Source organism: Pezoporus wallicus, unplaced genomic scaffold, assembly GCF_028554395.1.
Source record: "Pezoporus wallicus isolate ANWC-B61680 ecotype Strahan unplaced genomic scaffold, APGP_CSIRO_Pwel_v1 contig_749, whole genome shotgun sequence".
NCBI lineage: Eukaryota > Metazoa > Chordata > Aves > Psittaciformes > Psittacidae > Pezoporus > Pezoporus wallicus.
In genome coordinates this window covers 857,779-875,767 of record NW_026641327.1, presented here as the reverse complement: position 1 = coordinate 875,767, position 17,989 = coordinate 857,779, and the positions used below count along the sequence as shown (strand labels likewise).

At 38.5% G+C, this 17,989-nt stretch overlaps 2 protein-coding genes across 2 annotated transcripts in view; both read right to left on the bottom strand.

Moving 5' to 3' along the window:
• Positions 1 to 17,989, bottom strand: part of LOC130606589 (dynein axonemal heavy chain 5-like) — a 459,050-nt gene that overhangs the window by 96,401 nt on the left and 344,660 nt on the right. The gene's annotated exons all lie outside the window — the stretch shown is intronic.
• SLC39A6 (solute carrier family 39 member 6) lies at positions 3,689 to 17,487 on the bottom strand. Its single transcript, XM_057423093.1, has 9 exons — positions 16,751 to 17,487; positions 15,333 to 15,513; positions 14,887 to 15,056; positions 13,528 to 13,740; positions 11,802 to 11,871; positions 9,733 to 10,110; positions 5,279 to 5,359; positions 4,727 to 4,917; positions 3,689 to 3,978 (listed from the first exon to the last, which is right to left on the bottom strand). The coding sequence occupies exons 1-9, from the start codon at positions 17,477 to 17,479 to the stop codon at positions 3,826 to 3,828; spliced, it is 2,166 nt and encodes a 721-aa protein (XP_057279076.1). The 5' UTR covers positions 17,480 to 17,487; the 3' UTR covers positions 3,689 to 3,825.

The window sequence follows — 17,989 nt, the reverse complement described above, 5'->3', positions numbered from 1 at the left end:
GAGATGTAACCGGCCGTAAGGTGAAGAGCCTGGAGCACAAGTCTGATGAGGAACGGCTGAGAGAACAGGGCGTATTTGGTCTGTAGAAAAGGAGGATCAGGGGGCACCTTATTGCTCTTTACAACTATGTGAAAGGATGATGTAGTCTCTTTGCCCAAGTAACAACTGATAGGACAAGCTGTGCCAGAGGTTTAGACTGAATATTAGGAAAAAAAGCTTCACAGAAAGAGTGCTCAGGCAATGAAACAAGCTGACCAGGGACGGGGTAGAAGCAGCACCCCTGGAAGCGTTCAAAACTGTAGATGAGGGCCTCGATATAGTCCAGTGGTAGCTGAGGCAGTCCTGCACTCATAGTTGGACTTGATGACCTTAAAGGTCTTTCCCAACCTACCTGAGTCTATGGTCTTATGAACTAAACCAGCGAGGAAAACACTCCAAACCCAGCCTTTGGTTCAGTGATTTATTTTCTCTAGTACACAGCAATACAGTCATAACTACAGTGCACATATATGTACCAAAAAGGTATTTTAAATAAAAACATGTTTCATGAAAACATCATCTTGTTTCCTGTTTGTGGCAAACAATCACCCAGTTTATCCACAGGAAACTGTAATGTTTCTGGTCACTCAGTTCAGGCAGGAGGAGAGCCTCTGTGGATTCAGTGTTAAGCTTGACCGTATTTTATACAAGCAAAACTGAGCTGCATTCCCACAACAAAATCAGCATCACTCCCAGCACCTTGTCCACAAAGGGAAAGAAACCTCAACCCCACAGGTTGAGCCCAGGCAGGTGAGAACTTGGGCACCTCTGGTTTGGCTCTCACTGCACATAGTTAACTACAGACACAGTTTCTGTACAAGCACATGCCAAAACCACTAGGAAAGCAGGTAAGAAAAAAAAACACACAAAAAAACACACAAACAACAAAAAACAAAACCCTAAACAAAAAAAAACCAAATTTTGATTCCAGCCCTATCTGCCTACTCTATTTCCCAACATCTAGCACAGGGATTAGATAAGGCAGCTGTAACAGCATATAAAATTAAGGTCTGTACCATTATTAACAGAGAGATACACAAAACAGAGACAGCGAGGCACATGACACACTGCTGCAGAAAAAGAGATGCATAAAAGTAAAGAGCTGCCTAGAGGCTTTGCCCCACCAGTTTGCCAAACCAGGAATATTTTCAATGACAAGTACATTGCAACAGATGCAGATTCTACTTTATAAGGCTGACAAAGGGAAAAAAAAAAAAAAATCAAAACCAAACCACAAAACAACTAAACTTCTGTCATATCACTGGCACAAGCCTACAGGAGGTTTTAGTCTGGACAGCTGTCCATCCCAGAACTCTCTCCAAAGACTGAAGATCACTGATGTGCTTGTGTCCAGGCTATTGAGCTCTAAAGGCAATTTGTCATGTTGTTACATTAGCAATGTGTTTTTATATGCAGATATTTCAGTGTCAGCCGATTACATCAAAAGCTGGCCAGGAACCCAGTGAAACACTGACTGAAATTAGTAGATTTACCTCCATCATTTAATCATCTATCTTAAAATCTCTTGTGCAACCCTAGGTCACATGCCTTCTTGCTGTGTCATATCCAGCACACAAACAGAAGTCTGATGTACTAAGAAGTACTCATGACCAAGGAGACAGAGCATACCTGACATCTGAAAGAGCTGAAGATGTGGGACAGAAGGCAAATGATCCATAGGTTAAAGCACTCTCAATTTATGGGGGTTTACCAGACCACTCGTAAACACAGTGCCCAAACCCTACAAAACCCATTAGGATGCAGTGAGGTTGCACCTCAGACACATCTCAGCAAAACAGAACTGTGACGAGAGGTTTGGGAAGAAAGAGGGGGAAAAGTCTCACCGATTATTTTTTTGCCCAGGAACATATCTTGCTCATGAGGAGCAGCACTGGAGAACAAACTGAGGCACATGAGCTCCAAGGGAGATCAGCACCATGACACCAGAAAGGCAAGACTCATTTAGACAGGTCAGGCACAAATCAGACCACTCCAAAGGGCAACACGTTCATCTGCAATGAAGAGACATCAGGAAGAGACCTCCAAGAAGAAAACCAGCCATATTTTAAGAGATCTGGAATGAGGTGGGACTGCCAGGATGCAAGATCAGTACAGAAAAACTAAGCAGTCAAGGTATGAAAAATTCCATTTTTGACATGCTTTGTGTATGTATGTGTGTCAGCATGGTGGTCACTGTAGCTGGTTTGAACTTACTTGTTTTCCTGAAGAAAACAGTGCTGTACATATCTGAAACAAAACAGCTTTTGGTAAGCCAAAGATTATGGTATTCAAGCACTAGAGGTAGGAAAGGAAAGATGAATATCAACAGGTATGTTTTAGACAGAGTTTAGCTGCAACAGTCAAGAAGTTAACATAGCAGAAGGGCATAAGTATCATAAGAATGTAGACTAAAAAAAAAAATACAAGTTACTTTCTCTTCAGAGTTCAAACTAACAGTTTAAGAGCATAGAAGACAGAGAAGCAATGGGCAGATATATAGATCAATCTCCATTTTTATCATACTCACAGCTACTACTAATTTTCCTCAGAAAAATTAGAATACTATTGCTATAAGAGTAAAAAGAGCACCAGATGGGTGATCAAGGAGATTCTGCAGAAACATAGCAAAGGTCTACTGTACCATGGCAATACTCTCTGCAAATGCAGAATTTATTTATTTTGCCATTGCCTTTTTAAGCCTTCTCCTTCCTTCACTTACTTTCAGGGTAATTAAAACATTAAGCTTGAACTACATACTTATGTATATGCTTACAATTAACATGCTGCTTCCCTATATATGCTCCCAAAGCAATTTTCTTATTTAGGATTTCTCAGCTTTAGTTGTTGCAAAGACCATAACTGTTTTTTGTAAGCACAGGTTTGTGTGCAATCACACTTAAATCATCAGCTCTCCTACTCTGCTCAAGCTACTTCCCAAAGTAAATCAATGCTTTAGTTAAGGAACCTGTTGTAGTAAATGACTGTCTCAGCCTGTAGCACTCCTCCCCTTGATATCAGACTTTAATATAACTTTGCCATTTCAGGCAGCATTAAGTGGGATACAGCACTACTTTAAGTCTCTTTGATGGAATTCACATATATTGGAGCCAGAGCTATGCTTTTATGGTCTAATAACTGATCAGAAGGGATGGAAAAAGTAAACACTTTGTTTGGAGTAGAAACCAGCTAGAATAAGACACAAAGATCCCACAAGCTACTGAGAGAAGAACCACCACAAAAAGGATGGAGTTGACTCATCTGCCACTCAGTGTAAACTAAGTGGATGCAGAAGAGATAAGTTTCTACCAATATAAACACACACTACACATTACATCTCGTTTTACACTGCTCACTGTGTTTTGTGTCCACTGATTTTGATTGTGCTAAAATAAAACCTGTCATTTTACTACTTTAAACCAACAAAACCCTGAAATAAAAAAATATAATTACATACAGTAAATAAATTTACTAAAAGCTGAACCACAACACAAACCTTAACCCTGCAGCCAATACTCCTTTAATAGCTTTGGCACCTTCAGCATGTTTTACCAAGTACAGCTTTCCACAGTACCATAATGCAATGCTAAATCCTAAATTAAAAAAATAATAAAAAATCCCAAACAAACAAAAAAATCAACCCTATGTTTCTATCAGGGGAGAAGGAATAACAGCACAACAATAAAAATATCTAGTCTATATCAACCGTACCTCTCCACTAGGGAATTTAATAGAAAAAAAGCCTACCACATATAATTTAACACCAAGCTCTCTTCCTGGCAAACAGGATTACAAGTTAATACTGAAAACAATCTTATGTTCAAATACAGAGATAAGCAGCATTATTCCAAAACCCAACAGAATCCCAGCATTCTGTAACAGGAAGTATCCCCAGCGGCTACATCCATGATCACTGGCATCATTGTGGAGCATTTCAGGTACCTAAACAAACAAGAAAGTGTTAAATGCTTTCAAAATAAAGTTACTTCAAACCCAGTTCCTCAGCCATGAGGCATGAGGTAGCAGAGCCTCACTCCTCTGGTCTTTCCTGTTGACTACATTACTATTACTCCTTGAATTAAGTGTCACTCAACATGACCAGTATTATCAGAGGCTACTTTCATATTTAGACACAGAATCTGTAATGTTCCAATTACTGTTTTCATGGTAATTATGCTGATGTCCTAAGCCAGCCATTTACTCAGGATATGACTATTTACCAACTGATGTAATCAAGCCACACAAAGAATTCTGTTCTTAAGACAAAAGCTAAGATATGCTAACTATCCACCAAGTACTTTGTACTTCTGTACAAACATACTTCTGAGGTATAGTTTAATATAATTCTGTCTTTATGCCAATAAACAGTAATAATTTAATGCAGAAGTTGAAGCATATTTAGTGGTGCAGATAGTGTGCCACTTGCTTACTGACTACCTGCTAACTAGCCACTGTCTGAAGCATTTTTTTTACTCCTGCTGTTAACTGCTTCTATTTAACAACTGAGGGAGAAAATCTTTGTACCTACAGTAAACTAAACAAAAGCCATCTTCCACCTGAACATGTAACTGAACACTTATGCTGCATACTAATCAGCATCCTCAAGTGCCTAAAAAGCTGAGCTCAAAATTTAATTAGCATTAATTCTTGAACTGCGTTATATACAATTCAAGTAGGTCTAGACACTTACCATATCCACAAGAGCCACATACATGAACAAACCAGCTGTAAGTGCAAATATCCACATGGAAACATTGTCTGCATAATGACCGATGAGGATCCCAGTCGCCATCCCAAGGTAGGCCAGCATAGCTGACAGAGCATTATAAAGCACAGCTTGTTTGACAGTCATACCAGCTTTTAGAAGTACAGCAAAATCTCCTACAACAGGGACAAAAAGTTTTCATCCACAGGTAACTCCTGGAGTATTCATGAGTTCTCATCTTACAAGATTACTAAGTTATTTTTGCACTGCTGTCTGCCTTCCCCCCCATTTATAAAATCAGTTATTACTGGAGGGCAGAAAATTCACACAAAGTAACCGAATTTAGATTTTTTTTTAAAGATTAATTCAATTAACTAGAAGACTGTGTTAATTCTTAAAAGTACCCCTGAGTAGACGATCTGACACAAAGTTTTCTGATCAAATTTTACTGTGCCACAGAATAAAGTCACTTAAAATTCTCCAAAGTACATCTGTGAGTACCTATACCTACAGCATATGGAAATACTGGGGTCTTACCTAGCTCATGAGGTAATTCATGGCAAAATACAGCCACAGAAGTGCTTAAACCACTAGATAACCCTTCAGTAAAGGCTGCTCCTATAAAGAGACAAGGGGGGGAGAAAACAATAAGAACATTACTGCATATTCAGACATCAAGTGCCAAACCATTGCTGCATTTGCTTGTATCAAATCAGGACATCAATTTCACTCAAATTTTATTTATGCTTATGGAAGCATTTAAACTTCAGCTGAACAGTTGTTGTTTAGGACTCCTAAGTTTCAAAATCCTCCTTCAGAATCATCCACTTGAAGTAAAGCAAATTTCATTATCTTATTTCTGACCTAAGCCCAACACCCTTTAATATCACAACCCTCTCAAAAAAAACAAAAAACAAAAAAACGGAAATACTGTCAGAAAAGACTTTTTTTTAAGGAAACAAAGAGAAGGCAGCAGCTCAACTGCTTTTAAGAGTCAGGCACCAGAAAAAGGGAAGCCAACAGCAAGAGAGGTCACATGAAATCAGGAGTGAAAGATAGTGAATTCTAGGCAGCTTGCACATAAGTGAACTATCATACTTTAAATGGAGGAAACAAGCCCACACAAGAAACCCTTAAACTAGTCCAAGTAGTTTTTCTTGTTTTCCCCACTCCTGTTGCTTGCTATTTTTCTCAGGAGGAAGCAGCACACAGTAGGGGTGAAGAGCTGAGACATCTCATACAGGACAAGAGGTCACCAGCTGCATGAAAGGCCTCTCCAATAGGTGCAGCAGAACTGTGTCCAGCTTCCTCTTCATCCACTACCAGAAGCATGCCAGCAAACAGGGTGCTACCGATAAGCAAAGAGGCTCAAGGCCATGTCATACATAGTTGGCACACATGAGACCCACTAGTACTGCTCACAGAGTAAGAGCTACAATGGCAGCAAGACCAGAGCAGACAATCCCCTCAATTTGCTGAGGTCATCACCCACAAGTAGGCCAGCAGTCTCTATCCAGATGTAAATCCTGGGGGTTTACACTGCTATCCAGGTTTCACCTGGAAGAAATGACTGGTGCTCCTCCATGCAGTAGTAACAGCAGCAGTGAAGGAGATACAGACAGCTCTGTATGAAGGATAATAACAGGATATTGAGAGAGTGTTTAGAAGGGATTCTACAGAACTAAGTCTCAGACTAAAGATGAAAGCAGGACCAAAGCAGCACTCAATAAGGAAACATGACCACCTGAAACAGTAAAATTTCAAAAAGAGTGAAGCCTGGCAACAGGGAGAACCCCTCTGTCCCCACTTGTAGCAGGTAATCTAAACAACAGAAATATCATCTTTTTCACTGCTAAAAAGATGTCTTGAAACACTGACAAGTTGAAATACTTATCTGCTATTATCCCCTCTGGAGAAACTGATTTAACAGTGTCTTAAAATACAATTTTAAGACATCAGTTCTCTCAAAGAAAAGCTAAAGAAAAAAAATATATGTAAGGGTAGCATTCTGCAGTTTAGTTATTTATTGAAGCTACGCAGAAAAGTCTGAATCACAGAAGATAGTTCCTGACAAATTAGTCAGATGCAACCGTTCCATGCTTTAATAGAAAAATAAGCACTTTTAAAAATCTTATTCCTACATGATTAGCACAAGATACTTGAGAAAAAAAAAACAAACAACAGAACTGAGGGAAGTTATGGATAACAAATCACATGAAATTAGTGAACTGAAGGATTACTCTGGCTAAAGCTATCTTCACAGGAGCATTCACATCTAAATGTAAATATAGGTAAAACACTATACAAGTAGTATTGGCATTTTCAGATCATTTTGATGTTGTGAACATACCCAGAACTGAAAGAAACCCATTTCCATTAGTCTGAACAAGCTACACAGCAGGATGTCTAAAAGCTGTAGTTCACACTTGTTCAATAAGCCTTTGTTACCCCTCCTCATACTTTTCCCTTCATCACTATAAAGTCATAGCTCCTTCCCATATCTACCTAATGCTAGGGGGTAATTGACTGTGTGTCATTTGTATGCACATTTTCACTACTGATCAGCCAAGAAATTTACATTTCATGCTGCAACTTTCATCAGAAATGAGATTAAATCAGAAAGTCTCTTTTCACATTTTACTTTGAATTGACTGAGTCTGAACAACTGCAAATACTACTGTGAGAGAAAATTGTTATTGGGGTTTCTCCTCAAACAAGAATGAACTTGTTTCAACAATAAAAGTTACAGAAAAAAACTGATACTGATGAACTGACCTCAGTATGCGATACAAGCTAGAAATGAATCCAATACTGGCAAAGATTAGTCTTATATACTAAAGTCAAGGTTATGAAAGACTAGCACAAGAACTGAAGATTACCGATTTGACTTTTTCTGTAACTTACTTTAGCATTTTCAATGTAAAATACCTGTAGTCTAGCTCTCTTAGAAAAAAAAACAAGGGAATTTTCAAACCTGACTTCCCACACAGAAGGCCAAAACATAATATTCAATGTTATTTTTGTGCTAAAGAAATATTTTCATTGAAGAATTATCAAAAAAGACTGAACTACAGCATGCAAGGGGAAAAAACAGGGACATTAAAAAATGTCTATTTAGAAGTAAAATAGTTTATACTCATATCAAAAAATAATTTGTATTAGTTTATACTAGTTTAAATTAAAAGAAAAAAATCAAACCAAAAAACCAAACACCTCAACTTTAAGAACAAGATTTTGAGTAGAGTATAACTTTTAAAAAGACAAATGTTTTAAATACTTTTCCAAGAGACTGAGCCTGTTTTGGGACAGAACAGCACACTGAGCATCTGAAGCAATCTACTTATGCTACATTCTAATTGATATAGCCCCTCTTAATCAAAAAGTCTGCATAAAGGCAACATATAACTTTATTGATATCTCCTCCATGATTCAGTTTCTGACAGGTAATAGCTAATTTCTGTCCTACCAACTAATGGCCTACTCTCACATTCTTAGAATACAAAAAGCAGCACAGACCTTCTCTGAAGGTTAGTACAAGCACAAGAACTGCAATGCTCCTCTTCAGTAGACAGTAGGATCTGAAAATATGGACATGACTAGACTCCTATGCAGAAGCATAAAAGCACTTTAGAGAACACTATGCCTTAGACCAAATTCATCTTACAGTAAAGATGAACATACATGTACCTATCACAGCACAAAAATCACACATGTGTAGCCTAATCTACTGGATTGATTTTCAGGCTAAAGCAGGTTGAAAACAGGGTCCCACCTCCATACTCACCATGCTCTGGTGAGAGGGTCCCACTCTCCGTGCTCTGGGGAAACAAAAAATGGCCCATAAAGCCAACTGTACCCTGGGCTGCATCAAAAGGAGTGTGACCAGGAAGTCAAAGAAGGTGATCCTGCCCCTCTACTCAGCTCTTGTGAGACCTCACTTGGAGTATTGTGTACAGTCCTGGTGCCCTCAACAGAGAAGATCATGGAGCTGCTGGAGCAAGTATAGAGGATAAGGAGGCTTGAGCACCTCCCATATAGACAGGCTTAGAAAACTGGGGCTGTTCAGCCTGGAGAAGAGCAGGCTGTGCAGAGACCTCATAGCAGCCTTCCAGTGTCTGAAGGGGCCCAACAAGGATGCCAGAGAGAGATTTTTCATGAGGGACTGCAGCAGTGGGACAAGGGGAGATGGGTTGGTCAAAACTTAAACAGGGGAAGTTTAGGTTAGATAGAAGGAAGAAGTTCTTTACTGTGAGGGTGGTGAGGAACCAGAACAGGCTGCCCAAAGAAGTGGTAAATGCCCCACCCCTGCAGTGTTCAAGGCCAGGTTTGAGAGGGCTTTGAGCAGCATGGTCTAAATGGGAGGTGTCCCTGCCTATGACAGAGGGGTTGGAACCAGATGATCTTAAGGTCCTTTCCAACCCAAACCATTCTGTGATTCTGTGTGTAACTAGTGCCCATCATAGGCAAAGCCACATGTGCAAAGTATGGAACCTGACTTTGCTATGTAACAAGTGAAGATGGAAGAGAAAGAAATAAAGGAAGCCAATGATACTAGTGGCCTGACTGAAGTAGAAAAACCACAGTTACTTTATATGTGACTAAGAAGACAAGCTAGTCTCACAAAATATTGCTGAGCACTTACAGACACTGAAATAAAGTCAGCTCTAAGTCCTAAATACTTTTTATAAGCCTAGCTTTAGTTTTGAAAAACATTAGCTTTAACTTTGCTAAAAGCAGGAAATATAGCACAGTTTATAGTCTTCCTAAAGAAACATAGCTGTAAGCACATAAATTGTTTAATCTGCCACTGATATACAGGTTGTTAAACTGGAGATTTTTCTTATTCATTCACAGCAGCTATGAGGTAAATAGCTCAGGCTTCAAAGATCCACTGTTAATTAGTTATGTTCCTAAGAAAGAGATAAGTAACAGCAAGAAGATTTTGATGTCTTTACATACAAAAAAGCTGCAGTATCCAAGCCCACACTTACCAATTGCTAGGCCATCACTAAAATTATGTAGTCCATCTCCCATAATCACCATCCATGCCAAAGTTGCTATTCCTGCATCCTTCAGTTCTTCACGTGAGTAGCGTTGACTGTGACTGTGGGGATGATGGTTCTGATGATGATGGTGATGTAGAATGTGATGGTAGTCATGGTGATGATGACTAAGATGATCTGTCTGTCCCAGAGTATCATGTAAGTGAGAATGACATTTGTTTCTACAGCCCCTGGACACATATTCATTTTCAGCCTCTTCTTGATGAGAATGAGCTATCATCACTTCTTCTTCTTCTTGTACGGTTGGCTGCTGAGAAATGAATGTTGATGGATCTTGAGAGTCTGTCCCTAGGTAGCCCTCAGGCCCTGTTACAAAAACCCAGAGTAAAATATGCATTTTTTAAAACACCTCGGAAGCAAAGATATAGTAAATTGACTAAGCAATGTAGTAAAGAAAAAACTAGTAAGTCTAGAAGCTGAGACATGGAAATATTCAAGGCCAGCTTGGATGGGGCTTCATGCAACGCGGTCTAGTGTCCCTTCCACCAGCTGGAAATAGATGAGCTTTTAGGTCCCTTCCCATCCAAAGGATTCTGTGATACACCAGAAGCTTCTCCCTCCTCCCACTTCCCCCCCTCCAACAGTTTCCACAGCTTTTTCTTCATTAAATTTCTGTGATAATTCCCAATAGTTCAAAATAATAAAAACTTATTTTTTATCCCTACTACTGAAGCAGGCCCTACATTTAGGGGGCCACAAATGCCTCCTAAAAAGGTAGAAAAAACTTTTACTCTCAAATCCTGTGCAAATTAAACACAACAGCATACGGCTCTACGTCTCAGTTTCACAGCATGAAGGCTGTTAGTTTAACTGTGTCAGAATGACAAACTGCTGTCTGGAAAGCACATGCCATTTATTCATCTTAAGGCTGAAAAATAAGAATGCTGAAGAGGATCACGTTATAGATCATTCTGGAAACTCCTGTAATTGACATAATACAGGAGCTTAAGTTTGAACACCTAAAAGTAAACACCCAAAAATAAAGCCATCACCACAGACCAGGAAACATCCTCACATAACCATCAGTGACACACTAAGGATAGTTATTTTAACTAACTCCTAAAAGTTGCTAAATTCTTTCCTTGCGATTAAATGAACAAACACTTTTTTTCCCCACTGTGCACTACTGATTAATTTTATAACTAAAGAAAAAGTTTTCTGAAAAACTGAACACATCTTTAAGCCACAAGAGCTAACACATATCTAGTGAGACATGTTTTGGCTCATACTATGATTTTGGGGAAAATGATGGTTTGCAGTCCCAAATACTTCAAGTAAACTCTAAAATTTTAGACTATTCAAGTCATAAATACTCTAACAAAACCCAGACTTAAGATAATACAGAAATCTAAATAATAGAACACACACATAACATCTAACAGTCTGTACCCAGCAGGCACAGCTGTATTTGCAACAGGCATAGCCAGAAGTGCTTCAGAAATGACTTCAGCTTCTGCTATTAAATCCAAAACTAAAAGGCTTAAGGTTTAGAATCATAGTATAGAATCATAGAATAGTTAGGGCTGGAAAGGACCTTAAGATCATCAAGTTCCAACTCCCCAGCATGGGCAGGGACACCTCACACTAAACCATATCACCCAAGGCCTCGTCCAACCTGGTCTTGAACACTGCCAGGGATGGAGCATTCACAACCTCCCTGGGCAACCTATTCCAGTGCCTCACCACCCTAACAGGAAAGAATTTCCTCCTTATATCCAACCTAAACTTCCCCTGTTTAAGTTTTAACCTGTTACCCCTTGTCCTATCAAAATTGTGAATTCACCGCTTCCAAACTATCAATCCTTTCTAAAGGGAAACAGGAAATAGAACTAGTCCTTTACATAGCAATGCACAGACAAGTCTTGTATTAAAAAGAATTCAAGTAGGCAGTGACCCAACCCATGGTAAGAAGCAACTCTATAAGATGCCATGGATCAGGCATTTTTTTAAACAGCATTGCCACAAAACAACAACTGTGTAGTATCACTGAGACTTACGATCATCTGTGTCTAACTTTTCTTCGTTCGCTGAAAACTTCTTATTTTCTCCATCATCTTCATTTTTTTTCTTATTCCAAAAGAAAATACTGTAGTTATGAATATTTTACTTATTTTTCAGGATATGCATGAGCAATATGATATTCATAACATTTATGCAGCCTGCACAGAAAGAGGACAACATGGAAGCCATATAAAGACTACAGAAGAGGAACATCAGAAACTCAGCTAAGTACAGTAAGATTAAAAAGGTTCCTCAGGCTCCATAGGAGGGGGAAAAAACCCACAAACCTCACACATATAAATATTGCACATTTTTGAAAAAGGAATAAAGCAGACAGGTTCATCTGAAAAGTGGAACACATCAAATACTGAGTAAGAGTTATTCCACTTACTCATTTCCATTGTAACATCAGTATGGGTTCTTCTAATGCACTGAAGGAAAACCAACTAAAATCTCTAATCATTGCTCACTGATGCCTGTATCACAACAATTTGTGATCAGTGACTCTGTATCTAGAAGGGCATACTTAGTCTAACAGGAAGTTTATTGCCAGTGGCTGAGAGGACCCTGAAAATATTTGCTTTGCTTGGAACTCACTATGACCTCTCCTGGCAACTATATATAACTAGACAGGGAAAACAATCCTCTCACTCGCAGTTAGCTTAGCTTCAGTACAAACCACACCAACACAACTTCTCATGACCAAAGTCCAAGAGCTTACATGGCATCTGTCCTGAGACTGTTACCTTAGTGACTGATTTAATAATAAATCCAGACATTATCAGTCATTGTGGTAGCATAGAAAATAGCTATTTTTAAGCTAAGTAGTTAGGACTTTACTAACTTTCTTCAAGCAAAATTTAATATATCACCAACTTTTACTGTATCATTTTATACTGAGTCAGCTTTTACATCATTGTTTATTCCTGGCTACACTTTAAAGACCTCAGTTACCAGTAATAGATAAGTTACCAGCACTTACAATCTACCAAAAGTCAATTATAATTTACCTTCCACATAAAAAAAAACAGAAACCAGCATAGTAATCTAAAAGCTATGTTGGTTTTTGTTTTTGGGAGTTTTGTTTGTTTGGTTTCTGTTGGGTTTGTTTTCTTTTTGTTTTGGTTTTTTTTTTTTGGGTGGGGGGTGGGGTGAGGAGGGGTGAAGAAGGAAAAGAAACAAGAGGCTGGGCAGACTGTATTTCCAGAATGAACACTATCTAACGAAGTCACTTTCTACAGTGTAGTTGGATGCTAATTTATGTATGCACCTACCCCTTTTGTGCAAGGGCCTCCCTCAACAGTACAATAACTGTATGAGTTCATCTTACTTCATCCATTATGAGAATTAAAATAATAATAAAAACGATTCAAGTAGTTGTGCAATAGTCTTGAGAAGTCAGAAGTCAATAATGAACCATAACTTCCAAAATCACTATTAAAACAAAGGATGCAAATGGCTGTTTGCTCAAACAATTCACTCTGGTGTCAAGCCCGTACTATATGTCTGGTTAAGGAAGTAGCTCAAGAGCTCTTCCATAACAGGACCACACAAAAAGTTACTCCATAAAGTATGTGTGGCACCAATATAAATGAAATTACAACACTAATCAAGTCAGCAATCACTATTAAATCAGAGATCTACGGTATTCATAAATGATTTTTTGTAAGTGTATTCAGAAATCATGCAATGCACTATAGCTTCAAGTAATAGTTTCTGTACCTTTTTCTTCTTGTCTTTAAACTGCTTTATTAAAGTGATCAAATGCTCCACTAGAAACATGAAATATAATCCTCCAAGTGCTGTAAGTCCCTTCCATGTAGAATCCAGGTTGGCACTCTCCTCTACACTTTGAGAAGCAAGATGTTTGAACATAGAGCTTTTGTTTTGTTCAAGCAGAGTTTTTTCGTGGTGATGGTGATGGTTGCCATGAGACTAAGGGGAGAACCAAATGGGTAAGTCATTATATTCAAAAGAACTGATAACATAAGAAACACAAGATATTCTTCACATTCTTTTTCCCAAGTTGAGTCCAATTTTCATGGGGCAAATGCTCTAGATACAAACTCAAATGATTACAAATAAGTCTGCTGATACAGAAAAGCACTGCAGGGATTGAGAGTAGGCCTGGAATTCACCCTCTCACAGAAGCTACAGGCATTCTGCTCAATATAAGACGTTCAACTGCCCCCACAGAAACTCCTGACACCATCAAGGAAACTGCATCTTAAGCAGTTAGTCCCAGCAAGCACACCAATTACTTTTCCATCTAAAACAGCTTACAGTTTCTGTATGAAGAACTTGGCATTAGTTTCCTTCTTTAAAGGAACTCAGGCATTCTTCCCCTCCTTACTGGCTAGTGATAAGTTCACAATAAAAAAAATTGGGGGCACCTCCCCCACTCATGTTTACATTTACACAGCCTCACACAGCAAAAGGAAAAAAGAACCTAACAAATTACAGGCAGGTCTCAAAGTACCTGCAGTCCTTTTTACCCATCTCAGACAAAAAGCTCCAGCTTTCAGGTAAGAGCTCCAAAGAAAAGTGGAAATTTAGCTATCACACTTCAATTTCATTGTCCACACATAACTTCAAAATCCACCAAGAAATGTTTTCTTCAGATTTCAGCAATGTTTTATTCTAACCAAAAAATTGCAGTGAATAAGCCATCAAGATAAGTGGGTGCCAACAGAAAACAACGGATTATCTATTGCACATTAAAACGTACAGTGAGCGATATCTGGTATCTATGAAGTTCATTAAACTGTAGGCATTACAGTAAGTGACTAAACACATGCAAAATCCTTGCATGCAAGGAACAAGAGTGATTTAGCACCATATATGACTAAGAACAGTAAATAGAGGAATAATGAGGGAAGTTCTTACACTATAAGGACTGCAAAATGAATAATACAGTTTTAAATGGGAAACCTTTCCATCAAATAATCTACTTTGCAAGACTGAGAAGTGACTCACCAAATAGGCATTAATTAGCAAGGATTAAAATTATCACTAAGGAGTACAGACAGGTGTCAAATTCTCTGCTTAGAGATAATGAACAAAACAGTAATTAATACTCACATGAGGAAGGAGATGTAAGAAAGCATCTCCGCTCAAAGTCCCCACAGCCAATGCCACAAGAAAACTTAGGAGAAATTTGAAAAACACTCGATTCATCAGTGGTACCAATATAACACCCAGCAGGGAAAGAAAACTGATGATGGAGATGGATATAAAGCCACCGATCCAAGCTGGTTTAAAAGAAAAAAGTAATAAGAATAAATAACAGCTGTGTGAGATTGCTTGCTTGACATTCCTGCTATCAAATACTCCTGACCATTCAATTAACTGGATGTTAACAAATTGTACACCACAAAGATTTCTCTCTACACATGGTCAAATGTAAAAGAAAATAAACTTTTTTCAATTCTGAAACATGTTTCTCAAATTTATAACCAACACTAATGGGTTTTCAGTAAGCTTTTATTCCATGCTAAAAATAAAAAAAAACCAAACCCACAACCTACCTATTTGCAGAGAGTAACTTTTTGGAGGAGTTTCAGCTTTTTCACTAGTTGCATGGACTATGCAGTATTTGCCATCAATCTGATTAATAAGAGCTGGACAGAGGTAACTAAATTCTGTAGCAGTCAACAATACTTGAGTGCCTATTCCATGGGACTGCATCAGTTTTGATGCACTGGAGCACTGTGGAAAGACGTATGTTAAAGATTAATCAGAACCAAAATACCCCGATATATCCGAAGAGGCCTGTACATCCTATTTTAATTGAAATGCATCAGATGAAAACAGCTGTATCAACAGAAATTAAACACAGGTAACAAAGCAATTTAGGAAGAACTGTACCTCCATCCTGCTCAGAAAGCTAGTTTGGGAGTCCTAGTATATGGGGCATAATTATCACTCCTCCTCAAAACAAAGGGGTCAGATGCTTTGCCATGTAAGCAAAAAAAAGTCTAACACTTTCCATCAAGTTTGTAGAGGCTGTATAAAGAATTACTAAGAAGGTTAAATCCCTTTTTATAGAAGTGACAACCACAGAAAGTTTTGTACAGAACATGCTCTGCATGTGCTTCCTCCAGTGAAGTTTCCCAATGTATGACCTACAGTCCTGCTGCATTTAAATAACAGAAGTACTGCTGCTCTGACTGTGCAGAATGCAGTAACCTTGTGAATACAGTGCCTACAATAAACTACACAACACCCAATGAATTACCTGTCATGGCTGCATAAATTAAGACCCAAGAGAGCCACCTGCTTTTGAAAGCATTTAATGGAGAAGGATCTGATAGTGTAACGAAACTGCTTAAAGCACTATAGACCTTATCAGCAATGCAGTATTTTAAAATAGTTAACATTTTGCAGCCATCTGTTTCACAGTTGGTGTCCACATACTGTCTTAAAGAAGATGGGGAGGGTGGAATCAAAGGAAGGTGCCTATTACTTCCCTGCAGCTCTACACTATCTGCCATAGGATTATCTAGCACTTGTGAAGTAGCTTTGATAAGAATGACAGTATTTTAGCTAGATTTTTTTTTTTCCACTTTCACCACATCATTAGGAAAAGACAACAGATTCTGGCTCTAAGGCAGAACAGCAAGTTTTAAATTCAAAGTGTTTTCACATTTAGTAGAATTAAAAAATACATAAATATATAAAAGTGTACATTTATATTTAATGTATGTACATATTTTTCAGAAAAATTAAAAACTAGATTGTATATGTATTTTCCTCTGAGCTCAGGAGCATAGCACAACATTCCTTCAAAAGGTTAAGTTTCAAGGGAAACCGTTTGTGTGCTTTTGGCTACAAGTACTGTTACACCACAAAACACTCACCCAGTTAAATAGTAAGCACCATAATAAGCCATAATAACATTCCCAGTAGATCTGGATTCTCAAGAACACGGGACAATCAGCCTCACCTCTTGTGTATTTTGGTTTTTCAGTTTAGAATACAGGTAACTCCCTTTTTCTGATTCCTTCGGAGAAGCATGAGATTCATTTGCTTTGCTGTTCACAGGTAAGCTTGTGTTGCTGCCACCTGTGACATTAACGGTATTAGGACTGGACAGACCTAGACGAGTAGCATGCTTCATTTCTCCAGGTTGCACATTCTGTAACTCAGAGTGGCCACCCGTGGTAGCAGTGATGAAGGGCGCCGTTCTTTCACTAACCACGTTCTTGCTGCGTACAAAGTTTTGCTGATGTTCTGCATTTTGTATTTTATGAGGCTCCTTTGAGTGACTGTTCCTGTGGTCTTTGTTAGCATCTGATTCGTGGTTTGGACAAACAGTCTTCTCAGAGGTTTTACTCAACAGCACACGATTATGATGGTGATGGTCATGATCATGGTCATGATCATGGTCATGTTCTATTTTAATTCTTTTCATTTTATCTATACCTATGTTCTGGAGCAGTTTTTTAAATCCATCAATTGACAGCGAGTTGTTTTCTCCATAACGATGAAAGAGTTCTTGAAGGTGAAACTTCTGTATTAATCCTGCCAAATCAATATTAACACCAGCTGCCTTTTCTGGAAAAGTTCTCTCCATTGTATGCACAACAGTAACCATCTCCACTCCATGATGATAAATTTCACACGTTAGTATGGAAAACAACAGAAGGAAAGTGATTGACACTGTACTCCCCATTACAGTTTCTTTCTACCAAAGAAGAAACAAAAATATAAAAAATGAAATTTTAACAGTTTCCATAAAACTGATCCCATCTTCCTCTGTAACAGATATTCATAATTTGCTTAAACAAAAGAAACCTACAATTAACCGAAACAAACCCTACTAAAAGTATCAATGCAGTAAGCAAACAACTATTTAAATATCTTACACATTCATCACCTTTCCCAGGTGCTGTGGCCTCAGGCAACAGGAGATGAAGCTGCATACCACAGAGAAGTCACTGGCCGTAAACAACCCCCAGGTGTGAGCTTATCTTTGTTTAGTTTGGCCTGAGCCAGTCCTCTTAACACAAGCTAAACAAGGAGAGAACACCCTCAAGGGTGTACCAACTAAGTTCTAGGTTAGGCTTTTCTTGTGGTAAAAACAAGCCTTATAATTTCTCTCTTAGCAACGAACAGGTAGTACAAATTGTGTGTTCACGCATAAAAATCAGAATTCCCAACCTTCCATCCCTGAATTTCCCAC

Excerpts from the sequence above, each read along its gene's own strand:
- SLC39A6 (XM_057423093.1), bottom strand. The coding sequence starts at position 17,479 with ATGGGGAGTACAGTGTCAATCACTTTCCTTCTGTTGTTTTCCATACTA. Across the intron at positions 11,872-13,527 it reads TTAAAGACAAGAAGAAAAAG|AAAAAAAATGAAGATGATGG; the intron begins GTACAGAAACTA and ends TTTTGGAATAAG. Across the intron at positions 4,918-5,278 it reads TGAATTACCTCATGAGCTAG|GAGATTTTGCTGTACTTCTA; the intron begins GTAAGACCCCAG and ends TCCCTGTTGTAG.